This window comes from Parasteatoda tepidariorum, chromosome 3 (genome assembly GCF_043381705.1).
Source record: "Parasteatoda tepidariorum isolate YZ-2023 chromosome 3, CAS_Ptep_4.0, whole genome shotgun sequence".
NCBI classification, from domain to species: domain Eukaryota; kingdom Metazoa; phylum Arthropoda; class Arachnida; order Araneae; family Theridiidae; genus Parasteatoda; species Parasteatoda tepidariorum.
This window is the reverse complement of record NC_092206.1, coordinates 90,030,922-90,049,727: the sequence shown is the minus strand read 5'-3', so window position 1 is coordinate 90,049,727 and position 18,806 is coordinate 90,030,922. Positions and strand designations below refer to the sequence as shown.

The 18,806-nt window shown below is 33.1% G+C and overlaps 2 protein-coding genes across 5 annotated transcripts in view; one reads left to right on the top strand and one right to left on the bottom strand.

Annotated features, from left to right (window-relative positions):
* Positions 1-14,116, top strand: part of LOC107436501 (sodium-dependent glucose transporter 1) — a 17,681-nt gene extending 3,565 nt beyond the window's left edge. For 2 of the 4 annotated variants that reach the window (XM_043053244.2, XM_071178974.1), the window contains 4 exons: positions 3,281-3,391; positions 5,681-5,807; positions 9,290-9,451; positions 13,056-14,116. In XM_043053244.2, coding sequence (XP_042909178.1) covers positions 3,320-3,391; positions 5,681-5,807; positions 9,290-9,451; positions 13,056-14,074 — 1,380 coding nt within the window. In that variant the 5' untranslated portion in view covers positions 3,281-3,319 and the 3' untranslated portion in view covers positions 14,075-14,116. Of the gene's footprint in view, positions 1-406; positions 445-3,280; positions 3,392-5,680; positions 5,808-9,289; positions 9,452-11,357; positions 11,546-13,055 lie in introns of those variants that run through there. The other 2 variants (XM_043053246.2, XM_043053247.2) reach the window with 2 other exon arrangements.
* LOC107436500 (sodium-dependent glucose transporter 1A) overlaps positions 1-16,940 on the bottom strand; it is a 60,994-nt gene extending 44,054 nt beyond the window's left edge. The window contains exon 1 of the mRNA XM_071178975.1: positions 16,842-16,940. The gene's annotated coding sequence lies outside the window, so the exon portion shown is untranslated. The remainder of the gene's footprint in view (positions 1-16,841) is intronic.
* Positions 16,941-18,806: the final 1,866 nt, after the last annotated feature.

The window sequence follows — 18,806 nt, the reverse complement described above, 5'->3', positions numbered from 1 at the left end:
AAGCCGATGCTTTACATCCGGCGTTCAGTGGCAGACTACTATTTCATATTGTTTTACAACACATGGCTTTAGCCCTCTGGTGGGAAAGACTTTAAAACAAAACTTACAACAGTTACTTTTCTCAACTGAAATTTAGAATAGTGTGATTAAGAAAAATATGTGAACTGTTTGCAATTTCAAATTAATATTGAAATGCACAGGTTTAGAATATTCTGCAGTGAAAAGTTTTCGGAACTTCAGTGTTCAAAAAAGTATACAAAAACTAGACGTTAAGAACGTATCCAATGAGCGAGCAAAGCGAGCATCGGATTGCGAAGCAATCCGAAATGAACTGCGAAAGCAGTTCCGGGGGTTGGCGAGCGCCAGCGAACAGGGGGCTAAGCCTCCTAGTAATATGTTAAAAGGACACCGTGCAACACAAGGAAAAAGATATTATTCTTAAAGGTAATATTTTTACTTCAAACTACTTTTTGGCACAGGCAAAAAGTTTACATGTTTTGAAAAATTCCATTGTTTTTTTATTAAAAATTTCCAACTGTTAAATGAAGTTTTAAAATTTAATTGATGAATTAACTTATTTTCATGAAAAAAATTCTCTCACGTTGTTTTTAATTGAAAAGCTTTTAAAAAGACACTCATCTGAATAATTCGAAAACGTGGCTTATCATTTCCCTGTCCCAAGTCTATAAATAAGTAGAACATTTGAATGCACATTAAAAATTCTTTTTCCTTTAAATATTCATGAAAAAAACTTAACGAATTTTTATTTTTAAAAAGAACTTCATAGTATCTGAATTTTATTTAAAAAATAGACTTGCTAAAATCCAAATTTTGTTGAGAAAAAATAGTAACATTATAACGTATAAGAATTTTAACATTCTCTTCAACAAACTACTCAAGTAAGATTCAAATGTAAACAAAAAAGGGTAAATTGTTCTTGAGTTACAAAAAATTTTTACTTTTCAGTAATTAAACCGATTTCTACTAAATTTTGACATTTAATATTGCATGTTTAAAAAGCACGTAAGAATTTTTGTTTTTATATTATACTTCAAATTTTTTTTATATCATTATTAAATTACATAAAAGTTATAATCGCTACTTTTTGTACTATGGTTATAAAATAAAATGAGATATAAATGGGATAAAAAAAATTTATATTACTCTGTTATTTCAAAGAAGTGTCAAAATACGCAAAAATAATATAACTTAAGGGTTCAAATTTTCGACTATTTTCCTGACCTCACTATTTAGTCGCGTATGGCCAAATCTATCGGAACAAATTTATGTTTATCTGTATTGTGTTTGATTTTCTTATTTTGTGTGATTTTTTTAAATCTAAATAATTTTCCTTTGTAATTAAGTAGCATATCTTTCGTGGATGTTTCAATAGTAGCTTCAATACGATAAAATCAGGACTTGAGGTTATTATTTATCGGGATAATTATTAATATTTTTTATGTTATGCGATATTCTTTAAAAGCTCTCTATAACGAGCACTGCCTATAACGAGATGTCCACTATGACGACCCATTTCAAAGACACCGTCATAATCTATTATTAAAGCATGTGTATGTTTATAATGAGTTAAAAATTTCTTACCTCCCGTTATTACGACGCATTGTTTTTAGGGAAATACATTTTCTCGCTGTATAAGTGAACAATATTATACAAAAAATGTTTAGGTTGAAGACATTTTTTTTGACCGGTACAATTTTTGACACTACAAAAAAAAGTTAAAAAGCTTTCTTACAGTTTTAAACACTCATTATTTTTTTAAGAAAGGAAAAAAAAAAAAAAAAACAGTGTATATATATATCGAAATGGGTGGTTGGCGTCTTTCACCGATGAATGTTGACAATCATATAGTCGCTTTGGTAAATGTCCGAAATATATACTAGTTAAGTGCCACTGCCTGGTACACATTTGTCAGGTATGCCCTAATGTTTTTTAAGGTCCAGTGCCACTGCCCGGTATACATTTTGCCGGTACTCCGAACACTGATGTTTCTCCTAAACTATCCTCAACGGATATTAAAATATCGAATAAATGTAATAATATCAACAAATAAATTTATATCAAATAGGACATAACAAATAGTTCGGACATTCACCAAAGCGACAATGTGATGGTTGACCTTCACCGGTGAAAGTTGACATTCACTTGATTTCGGTCATTCAAGGTGATACATATAAGTTATAGCTTGTCAATAATGGGTATGAGACTATGCGACACCCTATCACCGTTTATGTTTAAAATTTCTACAGCCTTTTTGGAAAGAATAAAAAATAAATCTAAATAATGACTTTGTAACTAAGTTTTTCTTTTCTAAAATAAAAATACAAAAGTATTTTCATAAAAACAAATACTTGTCTTATAACTAATTATTTAACACAACTTAAATTATTAGTCTAGACAATTTAGCAACATGAATTATTATAGATGGTGTTGATAATTTAGATAGAGAAATACCCGTGTTTTTTGGTACCATGTAAGAAAAATAAATGGATAAATAATTTCAGATCTTCTCTTGTTTTTTTTAAATTCTTAATGCATCTCTTTGATTTGAATTCCAAATGTGCTGTATTCAGTATTAGCCGTCCAGAGAAACACGAGAGTGCAGGTCCACCCGATTATTGTTCACATTTTTATAATATAGAAGATTAAAAAATATATAATCAAGTATTTAATTTATTTTTTATGCAAACGCTTAAAATTTTTACGCACGATTCCCTCCCCCATTTTCATCAAAATTTGTATAAAAATATTTCCAACCTTAAAACACTGTTCATATTTTCCTAAACTTAAATGCCCCAATTGCTGAGAAATATTCACTATAAAGCACATCTTAACCCAGTGTTGCAACTTTAAAGCTAAGAGACGGCGATATGTTAATTCTGAGTATCCTGAATTATCGACTTTAATTGGAGACAATATCCACTTAGAAACCTTCTTGAATATCTTAAAGACACTGATGGATACTTTTAATTTTGATCAAGTGTTGAGCGCGGTATAACCTTCTTTGGCTCAAAACATTTAAACGAACTTACTCATCAAAACTTAAAAGCATCGTGCAGCACAACAAGAATATTAAAATGGAAAAAAATTTTATTACTTACTTATATTTTAGTCGAAAAGTAATGTTATAAAAAAGGTTGAGAACCTATGGTTTTAGCAAATAATTACGAGAGATATAATATTATTTTCTACATTTTGTAAAATTATATGACACCACCTAAGGTCAGAATAATTCGACTAATATTGTTTTTTCTTTTCATAGTGAAAACAACTCGAGGATCTTAAATCAATCTTTGGAGAAATGGCATTGTTATCAGCAAAAAGTATCCGCATTTTCAAAACATTCAACTTGTATGGTTGTTTTTTTGTATTGGTAAGATTTGTTTCAAAGTGCCTTTTTTTTTACTGCATTTTATAATGCGAAATAACAAATATTGTTTACCGAATATTCTTGAAGTGCAAGTTGACAGGAACGTGACTGATAGTACGAACTGATTATAAAAGCTAGCATCACAGCACAGTGCTATCTATGCATACATTTACTTCAGAAAACGGAAAATTTGTAGATTGCATATTGCAGAGAAAATTCATGGAGGAAATTTGACCTGTCGATTGATTGATCAATCATAATTATTTAGTGGTACAGTATGTTCTCGATATCCCGAAAACCATGTTGCGTCAAAAAATATTTCCTCCTTGGCATTGCAAATCTACTTAATGTTAATTTGAATTCCTATGTCGAAGGGTTTTTTCTTAAAACCTTGCTACGTCGAATTTTGTTCGAAAAAGAAATTGAATTTTTTTCCGCAAAAATCACAAAGCAAGTTCATTGTAAACTAATTATTTTCTATTTAATGCGTAATTATTTTTGTCTTACTTTTAAAAATAAAATTATCATTGTAGTATTTTGACTTATAGTCAATTATCATTACATTCATATTTAATAGTAGTTATTCTTATGTTTCATGACTCCACTTTTTAGAGTAATATTTTAGAATATATTTCTCTACTTTTTAGAGTAATATTTTGGAATATATTTTTTTACTTTTTAGAACATATTTAATTCTGAACTTGTTATCTCGAAAATTTGTTATCACGAAAACTCGCTATCTCGAAATTTTTTTAGCGTCCCTTGAACTTCGAGGCATCGAGAATAGACTGTCATTAATATTAAATGCTAAAAGTAATAAATAGTTTTGTAAGCTGGAATAATATTATAGATAGAAAAAAAAATAGTTACAAAATTCCATTATGTGTTCTTTCTATTAATCATTATTTATTATAATCAATAAATCGGTATTAACCAACACTATGAAATTAAGATAAAAAATGACAGGCTGATACCTATAGTAAAACAAAAATGTAAAATATTTTCAGTTTTTTTATTTATTGCTTTATGTTATCAGATTAAACAAAACACGCTTTTAGAAATGCATCCCATCAGAATAAATTCTGTATTCAGACTAAATTCAGTATCATTTGGCATGATGCTATCGCTCACAATCAACTCATAATACTCAAAATACAATCAAGTACTTTTTCTGGTACACAATATTAAATGCCTACAGTATTAATATTAAATTACCTATGTTATTATAACTAGTATATATTAAAACAGCACCTTATTCGATAATATTAGTAGTACTAATTACCGAAATTAATTATGCATCATTGGTGTCAATAACAGTACTATTGCGAAATTTTACGGTATCCTGAAACGAATAAGTACTTTTACGCAACTTATTTTTTTTTATTTCATTTAACTTTAATTTGAAATTATTTATTTTATTTAGACCATAAAACATTTTTATTTCTTAATTTCCTTCTCCAATTACAATAATAACTAACTGCAACAATAATAATCTCCAATTACTACAATTTTCCTGTTCCCTGAAACAAATAAGAACTTTTACACAACTTTTTTTTTATTCCAATTAACGTTAATTTGAAATTATTTAGTTTATTCAAACTAAATATTTTTATCTTTTAATTTTCTTCTCCAATTACAACAATAATTAACTACAACAATAATAATTTCCAATATTAACAATAATAAACTAGTTTCATAAATGTAATAGGGTTCGAAAAAGATGTAACAAAAGAATATTAAATGTTTTCGGAATAACGAGATAATTTTGCTCTAAATATTAGATGCGAATTTCGTACCGACAGTAATAACTGGTTGCCTTCAGATAAAGGCACTTTATATCACCATTACAGTAGTACTTTATTTACGTCTTACTAGAGCTGCACAAAGGGCGATGGTCTAAGAAACATCAAGGAAGACGATCCTAAGATATGCCACCATTTTGTTTCTATTCGGAGGGGATGGCACCCCCTCACTAGCAACCCGATGGCCGGCGCACGAAGTCGTGCTCTTTAGGGTCGAACAGTTTAACGAGGACCGTGCACCTTCAGTCTCATCGCAGGCTGATCAAAGTGATCATTCTCCTGCTCAATGTTCACTGTCAGTGATGCCTGACTTAGGTGATCTACTGGGAACCGTGTTTAAGATCAGTCTACAGGGATTATGACACATATAAGTTATGCTGTATTTTGTCTTCATGGCGTCTTTTTACAATTCATGACTATTTAGAGTGAAAAGTTTAAAATTAGAATTCATTTCTTTTAGCAGACTCACTATATTTTTCTTTCATTTCAGGGATTGTGTGTTGCCATACCAGGTCCAACATTAATTGATTTGACTCACCTTGTACACACCGACATAAAGACCATAGCATTCATTTATGCAGCCCGATCAGTTGGATATCTTGCAGGTTCTTTACTCGGTATGAGTTTCATCTCCACACACTTCATAGTACAGTGTGTCTCACTCAAACAGAGCCACCTTGATTTTAAGTCAGAACCTGACGCAACGAAAACCCATTGAGAATTAGATACGCATATTAAAAAAGTCGATATTTAGATATACATTTACAAGTAATAACTTACTTTCTGTTCCATCTGGTAGGAAAGAAAAAACAAACATCTAATAATGTTAAAAAAACAGCTGAAGTAAGGTCTCCTCTGCAATAGCTAATATATCCGTCATGGATGATGTGTACCATTTACTAAACTCTGTAGGACTTCCTACCAAAAAGCTTTCAAAGATATTTTTTTTCCAATGCCAGTCTGGGGATTGACTTACGTCATACAGGCATCTGAAGGGCAGATTTGTTGGCCACTCTTTCAGGGGCACCCTATTAGGTGGGCCAACGTTGCTCCTACAGTAAGGACAGATAGTACAGAGAATGAAAAAAAACATCCATGCCTTGCCCGGGATTCGAACCCAGAACCTTTCTGATGCAAGGACAGTTCCCTAACCCCTACATAGGCCGGTCGGCAGTTTCAAGGATCTGACAGCCTTCAATTCTGCCATAAACTGAAACTGCTACTTTTTGGTTACATATACAATTGTACTGAGGATAGCTCCAATGTTTTCCTGTGGACATAGGTAAGACAAAAGGGAAGACCATTCATTACATGCACCCTATGACCCAAAAAGCCAACAGTGTGAAGTTTTCTAACCGTATATGAATGCATTGTTCTGACCACCTGTCAATGGCTGGATGAACTATTGTCTGCCTCCATACAGCTTGAACGAGAGTTCACCACCATAGCTTAACATTTCCACATAATGAATGAGTCTCCACCCAGTGGCATAATAGAGAAAAAATTATTTTCTTTCCTTGTGTCTTTGTAATAGCTCCCAAAACTATTTGGATCATCTCAAAAAATTTTAAATTTTTCTTTTCGTTTTTGCGTGTGGATAGCTTTAATCATGGGATACCGCTAATTATTTTATATCATAAATTTCTTGTAGGATATATGAAAGAGGAGAACAAAAATAGACGCCGACGTGAAGGGGGGCTCATGATTGCTGCGTGAAGGCTTGCAGAAAACTATCAGGCCGTATAAAAGCTATCAATGACTAAAAAAAAAAATGATAGAAACTCATTTATTGGCATTTGAAAGGAGAATTCTTGTCCCAAGTCGAATTTCCCAGCAAGAGAAATGAATGCCTTCATTTTCGTTGCAAAATCTTCTAAGTTGTAGTTTTGGACAGTGACATTCGCATGACCTTCAGTCCTTCAGTCCCCGGAGAAAACGTGAAGGGCTCCTCAGTGATGCTGTATTTTCAAAAGCAGTTTGTGACATAAAAGAAGGCCGCCATCAATTAAGCTTGAAATAATATTCGATACCATTGTCTTCCAGAGGATGGTAAATGATATGCAGCATAACATATTTTGAGTCCTATTAAAATAGGAGGGATATTTTAGCTTTTCAAAGCGGCTTTAATTTGGTGAGATATTCCTCCCCTCCTTCTTTACCTATTCGATATGTTTTGCTAGTCCAGGTGAAGCAGGAAGTGAGTTACTGCTTGTAAGCAGAGATACTGCTGTTTAGATATACACTTTTTTTAATACATAACTTTGGTTCTCATTTTGTCTGCATCTAGTTATAGCACAAAATCAAGATGGCTTCATTCATGTGGGACGTACTGTATATCGGCTACATTTTAAGGAAAATCTATTCTAATCTATTGATGATGTTTATGCTAGCGCGAATGACCGAAATCCAGAGAACGTTGACTTTTACCAGTGAAAATCAACAATCACATCCGAAATATTTGTTATATCCGAATTGATGTTACGCTGATATTATTATATTTATTCGACATTTTAATATCTGCTGAGGATAGACTAGGAGAAGCATCAGTGTTCGGAGTACCGGTTAAATACAAACCGGACAGGAGCACTTGACCTTAAAAAACATTGATGGAGGGTATACCGGGCAGCGGCACTGAACCTTAAAAAAACATTGATGTAGAGCATACCGGGCAGTGGCACTTAACTAGTTCTAATATATATTTCGGCTATTTACAAAAGCGATTATGTGATTGTCAACATACACTGGTGAAAGTCAAGAGCCACCGATTTCGGTCATTCACAGTAATATATATAAACTTTTCGTGATATATATTTAATATATATATAAACTTTTTTCAGATTCATCACTCCTACAGAGGAGTGATGAATCTGAATAGTAAGTTCAAGGCTGAACTAGATTAGTAACTTATCTGTCGCATATACTAAAATCACCCTAAATACTAAAATGGACTTTCACAGAAGCAATGTTGTTTCCGTTAGATAGCTAACGCCTCTATGTGAGTGGTTGAAGATGCCTTTCAGTTTTAATTCAATACTTTTGGCTTCGTCTTGCCAATTTATGTAAAAGGAATTATTTTTTAATTTATTTTTAAGTATAAAATATCCCTCATCTTTTCCGATGTTTCAAACATCATTTTTGGCGACAACCAGTACAATGATGAAGAAGACGTGAAAAAGATTGTGACCTTTTGCTTATCGGAGCAGGCTGCGAGTTACTACGAAGAGGATTTTCTAGATCTAGTTGTAAGGTATGATAAGTATTTAAGCAAACTTGGCAACTTTTCTGAAAAAAGAGAAACGTATGAAGAATGGAAACATAAATTTTGTTTCTTAAAGATTTTCTTTCGTTTTGTTTTTATTTTCAAACAGGAGCTTACTTAAAAAACAACCCTCGAGGAAACACTTTTCTGTAATAACGAAATTTAGCATGTTATCTAATGCAAGCGTATAGTTTTTTCAAGTTATTATTTCAGATAAATGTTCAGCTAATTTAGCTAATTCAGGAGGCTCCTGGAACTAGAGTTGAAATATCTCTCTGATTAAATTTAGGTAATGAACAATCTCGTATACAAATCTCGAAACAAATTTAGCCTTGGTTAGTGTTAAAACTTTACGCAAGGTGGTGAGTAAGTAATAAAGAAGTATGCTAGTTTGTATTAACTTAAATTAATTGCAGTTTTTCATAATTACAATATTGCACTAAAATTCAATATTTTCCAACAATCCAACTGCAGCTTTAAAGTTAAGATTAAATAATTATCATTATCTAAACTTAAACTCATTACTGTTTTTTTTTTCATTTTCAATGCCCACCTTTGTTGAAAGTTCGTCTATTCAGGCATTTGAAGGGCAGATGTATTGGTCACTCTTTCATAGGCACCCTATTGGGTGGGCCCGCGTTGCTCTCACAGTAAGGACAGGTAGCACAGAGATTGAAATAACATTCATGCCTTGCCCGGAATTCGAACCCAGAACCTTTCTGATGCAAGGCCAGTTCCCGGACCCTTACACAGTCTGGTCGGCATATTATTATTGTTTGGATGTGCATTTCAATAGTAGTAAATGAAGCAATGGCTAAAATGTGTGTTTATTTCAAACAGGTGGTGTTTTCTTCGATATGATTTCTAGAAAACAGATTATTTTGTTCTTCGGTAATGTTGTCACCACGATAACTATGTTTGGAGTTCCCTGGAGCAGACAAATCAGGACTCTCACCATATGGATGGTAGTAAATGGTTTAACTTTGGGTGTTCTCGATACAGGTATCTCATCCCCATATTTTTCATTTAGATTTCAATGTCATTGCTCATTATGTAATTCAATAGACAATTCTGTACATTTTGTCATAAATTCTTAAACTAGCCTTAAGACGAAAACTACATTGGATGACTTTGGTTTCTAATTGATTTATTTTCAGACATACACTATCTACCAATAAGTATTTGGACACGGAAAAACAAACTTTATTTATAATCAATAGTTGGTAGAGCCTCGAAGAGAGGCAATTACAGCATGAACCCTCCGGGACATACTTTCCATAAGTCCTTGTGTGACGACTAGTGGTATTTTCGTCCACTCGGCTTGTAGAAGACATGTAAGTTCCTTCACCGATTTTGGACGGGCAGTACACCCTTTAATTCGGCGATCCAACTCGACCCAGAGGTTCTCGATAGGGTTCAGGTCTGGGCAGGCCAGTCCATTCGATTAACCCCATTGACACCATACCAAGCCTTGGTGACCCTCGCAACATGACAGCTGGTATTGTCGTCTTGGAAGTAACAGGGGTCCACCCCGTAAAACTGCCACAACGTAGGAAGCCCATTGTCATCCAAAATAGTGCAGTAAGCATCTTTCAAGGGACCAAAGCCGATGTTGTTCCCTACACGATATATACCGGTGGAGAGCGTGACTTAACTCAGGACAGCAGATATAGTCATTTGCATAGGTGTCCAAATACTTATTGGTAGATAGTGCATAATCGGGACAAAACAAATGAATTTCTTGAAATGAAAAAAAAATAACACGCGTTTTCGTTACATGCACAGGAAAACCATTTATTCTTGTAATTGTAAACCCAATTCAGAAGGCAAGGGTACTTCTAAATCATGATTGGGTCTAAATCATGTCTTAGTCATGTATGTCAAATCTTCTAAATCAAATTTGTCTTCATGGAAGACTTTTGAAAAAAAACGAACACACGTTTTCGTTACATGGATAGGAAAACCACGATGGACAAGGTCAAGTGAGGGGCTGACGACAAGGGGACTCTAACCCATGATCCGTCTACCACTGAAGATATTTCACGGCAGCACTGTGGTCGATGCAAGCCGGATGCTGTTTGGTATTGACCAGCCATCTCTGCGATTCGAACCCGGTTCGAACGCTCTATGCCCTGAGCCATAATTAAAGAATTTTATATTTTATTTTATAACCGTCGTTGAACAGCCGACCCAACTTTCTTGGGTTTACGACTACTAATGTTCAACTCCGTAGCCTTGTAATTTTGAACCCAATCCAGAAGACAAGGGAACTCCTGGATCAAATATTGAGAGAAATTTTGCCTTCGTGGAGGACTTTTTGAATGAACTAACCCGCATTTGCGTTACCTGGAGAGGAAGACCACGAGAACTTCACACTGTTAGCCTGACGGCAAGGGGACTCTAGCCCATGATCCGTCTACCACTGAGGATATTTTACGTCAGCACTGTGGTCGGTGCAAGCCGGAGGCGGAATTCGTATCGATTGGGTTTCGAACCCGATTCGCCTCATTGAAAGGCGAACGCTCTATCACCTGAGCATATATGGCAGTACTTTTACTTTCGTTACTTGTACCGCCGGAACAAGTAAAAAGTACGTACTTTTACTTGTACTTCGTTACTTTTTAAATTTAGTACTTTTACTTGTACTTTCGTTACTTTTTTAGGGAAAAAGTACAAGTATTTGTAACGGAAATGTCGAATGAAATCGTTACTTTTTTCNATTATTTAAAGTTAGATAGCAAGTTATTAGTAAATATTAACCATAAAAAAAATTTTATGTTGAACAAAAGTCACAAAATTCTAAGAAATTGTGTCATTATATAGATCATTGTTTTTCTAATCGAAATTAAAAAGCAGTCAAAATGACTTCCTTGGGGAATCTAGTGTTAAATAGTAAATGAATCAATGGCTGAAATGTGTGTTTATTTCAAACAGGTGGTGTTTTCTTCGATATGATTTCTAGAAAACAGATTATTTTGTTCTTCGGTAATGTTGTCACCACGATAACTATGTTTGGAGTTCCCTGGAGCAGACAAATCAGGACTCTCACCATATGGATGGTTGTAAATGGTTTAACTTTGGGTGTTCTCGATACAGGTATCTCATCCCCATATTTTTCATTTTGATTTCAACGTCATTGCTCATGATGTAATTCAATAGACATTTCTGTGCATTTCGTTATAAATTCTTAAACTAGGCTTAAGACGAAAACTACATTAGAAGGCTTTGGTTTTCCAATTGATTTATTTTCAGACATATAATCGGGACGAAACAAATGAATTTCTTCAACCGGTATTATTTTTTGCCTTGTAAACAAAGAGGTATTTATTATTTTTTTTTAAAGAAAAAATATCGTTAAAAATATTTTAGTTTTCTTCTTCAGGCCAAACTGGAATACATGGTTAAAGTAATTATTTAACTGACTTGTCAATGTTTACATTATCCCGAGAAAACATGTTTGATGACATGAGAAAATATTATCTGAGAAAACATGGTTTGTTTCTTTATAATTGTTTTACAAACAGCCTCAAAACAAATCAACTGTTTCAGAGTGGTTACATTGTTTTTGGAAACAATGACTGTCTAATATAACGTCCGGGGTTTAGTTTTATCATCGTTTTTACTCTAAATTTTACCATTTAATAAGTTTATTTAACTTTAAATGAGGGATAACCGGATGGTGCAAGGTCGGGTTACATGGGGGATGCGCAATCACTTTCTTTCCAAACTCCAATAATTTTTAAAGATGTCTGAGGCCTCTCACTGTTGTTTTAGAATGCTATTCCTCTGTGATTTCGAAATGAAAGAAACTTTTTAGATGGTAAAAATTTCAGTAACAACGATGATTTCAAAGCGCATTTTGTTGATAAGGAATAGAAGTTCAATGAGTGCGGGAACATGAAAATACTGAGAAAATGGAAAAAGGTCATCGAATAAAGTGGAAGATATTTGACTGAGTATTCATTTTTTTGGAAATAAAATGATCGAATTTTATTTCACTCTAAAAAACCCAAATTACTTTCTAGCTAACTATGTAATCTACATTATTGTAAGACAATTATTTATCTGTGTTGCAAAGAAATCTTTTGTGCACGTTTGTCAAGCTGTTAAAAAAGTATTTTATTTTATAACCGTTGTTGAACACGGACCCAATTTTGAGTTTACGACTACCAATGTTCAACTCCGTAGCTTTGTAATTTAAAACCCAATCAAGAAGACAAGGGGAAAAACTAACTTTTCATTGCATGGATAGGAAAACCACGAGACTCTAGGACAACGACAGCACTGTGGTCGGTGCAAGCCGGATGCTGTTTGGTGTCGAGCAGCCATCTCTGGGATTCGAACCCGGTTCAAATCATTGGAAGGCGAACGCTCTATCCCCTGAGTCATAATTAGAGAATTTTTCATATTTTATTTTATAATCATCGTTGAACAGCCGACCCAATTTTATGAGTTTACGACTTCTATTGTTCAGCTCCGTAGCCTTGCAATTTTGAACCCAATCCAAAAGACAATGAAACTCCCGGATCGAGTATTGCGAGAAATTTGCCTTCGTGGAGGACTTAATTAAAGAATTTGAAACTAATGTGCCTTATTTTATTTTCAGGAGGAAATGTTTGCTGCCTCAATCTATGGGGTAAAGATAGCGGTCCGTTTTACCAGGCACTCCATTTTACGTTTGGCATCGGCGGATTGGTATCACCTCTTATTGCTGCTCCATTTCTCGGTGATTATTCAGATTTCGAACAATTTTATGACAACGGAACTCTAGAAACCAACGAGACTTGTTATCAAAATCATACAGATTTTTCCAACGCTACTTCTGTTGCTATTCCCAGGGTAACGTGGGCATACATGAGCATCGGCGTCATCTCCTTTTTCGTAACCATTTTATTTCTTGCAATGTGCATCATAGCACCTGTTGACGAGAGCGGCAGGAAAGGGGGCGAGTCGGAATCCGGTAAAAAAAGTTGGGCCTTCACAGCTCTCATTGTATTCCTGACTTGTATCTTGATCTTGACCTCAATGGGTACTGAAGTGGGTTATGCCCAAATGCTGACCACCTACGCTGTGAAAGGACCTCTGCACCTGTCCACAAGTACAGGAAGCTACATGACTTCAACTTATTGGGCTGCCTTTACAGCTTCGAGACTCGCGGCCATATTTTTGACCATAAAATTCAGCAATTTCAGTTTGATAGTTTTTGATGTGGTTTTAACATTCATCGGCGGGTTAGTGTTGTTGTTTTTAGCTGCCTCTTATGATTGGGCCCTTTGGGTCGCCTCCATACTTCTCGGGGTCGGGATAGCCTCTTTCTTCCCAGCGTCCGTCAGCTGGATTGAACAATATATCAATGTTACCAATAAAATAGCCTCAATGTTCGCCGTTGGAGCCTCTTTCGGGGAAATGATAATCCCCTACACAATCAGCTATTTTATTGATGAAAAACCAGAAGTTTTTATTTATGTAGTTATTGTAAGTTGTGTTGTGGCCATTGTTGTGACTTTTATTATGTATTTAATTTTAAGAAAAATTCCTGATAAATACACATCACGGCGAACGAGCTCTGTGAATGCTGCACGTTCTGGTTCTGTGAATGCTGCATATAATAACACAGAGATATAGTGTAGAAAGTCTATTATTTATATATAAATATGAATGTCTGTCTGTTTGTGTGTTCTTTATGGACTCCTAAACTATTCAAGCAAAAAGCGATGAAATTTGGCACACATGTAGTTTGAGGCACGAAGAAGGTCACTGTAGACGGTAGAACATTCAACGACTAACTGTTCGAGCTGAATGAGCGAAAAACGAAATGGAATTTTCGGATTGGTTAAGCGTTAGCTATTCTTTTAAATTTAACTAAAGAGGTTTCAATTTTTCAAATATTTTAACGAGAACATCAGTGATATTTGCTCGTTTGCAGTTCTATTTGATTAAAAAAAGTGTTTATTTCACGTATTTTAACATTTAATTATTTTTTATTCGCTATGTCAGATAAATTCAATGAACAACATTACATGTGTACTAGGTAACCAAATAAGTATTCCTCGTGTAATCTTATACCACGTGTTTATTTTGCATATAGTAATTTTTTAAACGTGTTTCTATAAAAGTAAAGTTCCATACTGACGATAATGATGCCTAATTAATATTGATAATATGTATTAATTGAGATAAAAAAATAAGCTATGTGGTTAAAAGCAAAGTTAATGGAAAAAATTTAAACGAAAATTCGTTCAGGGGAATCATAGAAAATCGACAACGGCCATTTTTCTTATTAATTACGACGCATTTAAAGTGTTTACTAATTTTGAACTGTGTCTTCCTTATCGTATGGGTTGAACATAAAAAGCAAGCATTTAATTTTGAATAGAAAAAAAAAGGTTTACATGAATTTTTTTTGTTCTACACAAAAAATTAAATTTAACAACAGCAACAAAAAATCTGATTTTTAAAGCATATCATAAAAGTATGGAAACCGTGTTTCTGTGTCAGTGAAGAAAATTCTGTGGGAGCCTACGTAAGTAATCAACAAAACAGGAACACTTAGAAACAACAATTTTCAAATTGCTCCATACTCTCCAGTTTACGTGATCAATGATGTCATCTGATTGTAGTGAATTTGAGTCATTCTATTATAATAGTTTCGTTAAAAATCTATATATATATTTCTCTTACACGGCGACAAAAAAAGCCTCACTACAACTCCCCGAATGGCAACTCTAGAAAATCGACCAATGATTGCCGCTAAAAATGTCACATACCAAATCTAGCTGAGGTGGCTCGACATATAGCGCTTTTAAAAACGGAAACTAAAATAACCAGAGAGAGCATTCTCTCCAAATGTGATATCTTCCGAAATTCACCCTATCAGCTGCGGCAATCTCATACTATTAAGCTAGGCAGAAGTGAGTAGTCTTTGTCGATAGATCTCTATTTTAGTATTTTGTCGAAAGCGCTTTTTTTCACGAATTTATATATTACGAATTTATTTGACGATTTTTGATTTATATCACGAATTTATTTGTTTTACTAGAATTTATTTGTTTATGCAGGTTTTTCCATTGCAATTCACTTATTTCAATTTTTAATAGACTTAATTATAGCCAAAATTTTAACCTTTTTAAAGAGATATCAGTTTTAGAAATTTTATCTTAAGATTTTATACTATAGCACATTTCTAATAGGTTTAACGAATTACATGTCATTTATTTGAATTCAAATTTATTTTAATGACTTAGTATTTACTAAAAAGATGTAATTTTTTTTTTAAAAAAAAGTTGTTATATGGATTTGAATGATTGCTTTGAATTCTTAGAATTTTGTGCATTTGCAATGTACCTAAGTTAGTAGCGAGCGAAGCAAACCATATAAGATTGCGTAGCAATTTTCGGGGGTTGGCGAGCGGCAGCGAGCGAGGGGGGCAGCCCAGTAGTTATTTTTAAAAATGAGTAAACAAGAAAATTTTATGGAACAAATATCGGACTCTTTCCTTTAAGAATTTTATAAACGTATATTAATGTGGATAGAGAGAGTCTTGACTTTCATTGACTGATATTTCATTGCGCGTGGAATTCAATATTTTTTCCGTTACTGTAACAATATACACATTAATTTTAATAATGTAACGCAGTAACAATATCACATAGTTGTTACTGCGAATGACCGAAATCGGGGATTGATGACTTCCCCTGGTGAATGTCGAAAATCACATAGTCGCTTCGGTATATCTCCGAAACATATAGGTCTAGTGAAATGCCACTGCCCGGTATACATTTAACCGGTACTCCGAACACTGATGTTTCTCCTAAGCAAATCTATTCTCAGCAGATATTGATATANCTAGTTATTTTTTAAAAATGAGTAAACAAGAATCCTTCCCCTGGTGAATGTCTAAAATCACATAGTCGCTTCGGTATATCTCCGAAACATATAGGTCTAGTGAAATGCCACTGCCCGGTATACATTTAACCGGTACTCCGAACACTCATGTTTCTCCTAAGCAGATCTATTCTCAGCAGATATTGATATATCGAATAAATACAATAATATCAACGAATAAATTAATATCAATTCGGATATAACAAATATTTCGGACATTCACCAAAGTGACTATTGTTGACATTCACCGGTGAAAGTCGACTTTCTCTTGATTTTGGTCATTCTCGGTAACAGAGTTATAAATATTTGTCTAAATAATTTTCCTGAGCACAAAGATTTAGTCTTCCTTATTTAAACCTAAAATTCCAACTTTTCGCTAACCGGAGTCGGATTCGGGCAAAAAAGTTTCCAACTCCTCGACTCCTTCACATTTGATAGAAATTAATTGACATTTACAGCAGCATGAGACTTTTAAAAAAAAGTACAATATAAGAAATATAAAACTTACGTTGTTAGCGATGAGATATTCAATGAACTTCTTTCAAGTCAACTATTTAAAATAATATTCTAACAATACTCACACTAATTCTCACGCTCTGACACACACGAAATTCAAACACTTCGATTTTATATAAGCATGGTACAGTGAAGCACGTGGAAAGATAAGCCAGGTTCATAAGTCCCGCGATAACACGAGGTGGCAGTTAATTAATGTTAATTCAAACAAACGTTCTATAAACATGCTACGTTTGATATATTGAAAAAAGAATACGTACTTCAAAATTCCTATTGTATTTAAATTTGTCTTTGAATAATCACTTTGTTCTTAAATCCCTGTTACATTATCGTGCGAACTTTGACTGGATTTAGCTGTACCGAACCGGTTTTGGGAAAAGTACTTCGTAATATTTTTTCTTTCAGATAAAATTAAATTATTTTTTAAGAGATAAAAATGCGTAATTTGTCATCGAAGAATCTAAAACAAAACAGTTGACACTTCTCACCTGATAGAGAAAATGAGCTTCTTGTTATGAAGCGTTGAAAATACCCAAAATCTAAATTCAGTTCTTCTTTTCAAAAATGTGTAGTTTTTAGATTTAATATCTTACATGATTTACAAACTGCTGTTTGTAGTAGTTAATCGTCTGTAACGTTATCGATTAGCGGTAAACTAACGTATTAAAAACGTCCGTAGTAACGTAAAACTAAATTTCAGCGATTCTATTTCATGTGAACTTGAACGTTTTATTGGTGAAAACTGCTGCCAAATCATATCCCACCGAAGAAGAAATATGCGTCCCAATTGCTGAACAATGGGGAAAATACTTAGTTTCAAATGTCACACAGCGAACAGAATAAAAAAAAAGTGAAACAGAATTTTAAAAAAAAATCTATACCGTTAAATAAGAGATAAATAATTTTCCGGTAGACAATTTCTTTTATTAATTTTATTTTCATTTTGAAACGATGTATGTATATATATATACATATATATATGTATATATATATATATATACTCTGCTACACTTATTTTATAAATGGTATTATATGAAAAAGTAAGTGCCATGTTTTTCATTGTCTATCTCAATATATTCATAAAATAATTTAAATTTACAGGGAGAACATACTCTCAGGCTTCCCCTCATGTGAAATGTGTTAATGTAGAGACAATTATGTGAAAAGTAATAATGATAGATGATTAAGTAGCGTTAAACTGCTGTCATGTATAGCACGTGTTGCTGAAGTATGGACAGATTTGAGACAGATGAGGCCGAGCATTATTTTACAAAAATGATACTAAAATACTCACCGAGTTGCTAATTCACTTCGATTATTTTCTTCAAAATAACATCATTGTTTTAAAAATAACGGCTAAATTGTCAAATGATTCATTCAAGTCTAAGATATATTTTTAAAAAATGTATTTTACCAAATTTGATTAAATCCAAAATATTTATTGTCTCTTGGATTCTAATAAAAATAGGTTGCTGATTTTTTTGTGTATTCATACATAAAAAATTGAATGATTAAAACTCTTGCGTCTAATATTAAGAATATATCTATATATATATCATCTAATGTTTCTGTATGAGAAATAATCTCGTAATATAACTGAAATTTCTTTGTATGTGCAGGAAATATTTTAGCCTACAGGACAAAATCATAGACTGCAGATCGTAGGTAATTGTAGGTACTGTTATCCATAGTTTTTTTTTCTGTGGAGACAAATATTTCTCGTACATACAAAAAATTTGGCAACTCAGGGTGCTAGACGTTTTCAGTTTTATTTAAATATTATTTTCGCAGGTGTATGCATGAATTAAAATATTTATGAAAATATTATTATAAATATTAAAATATTAAATATTAAATATTAAATATTAAATATTAAAATATTAAATATTAAAATATTAAATATTAAAATATTAAATATTAAAATATTAAATATTAAAATATTAAACATTAAAATATT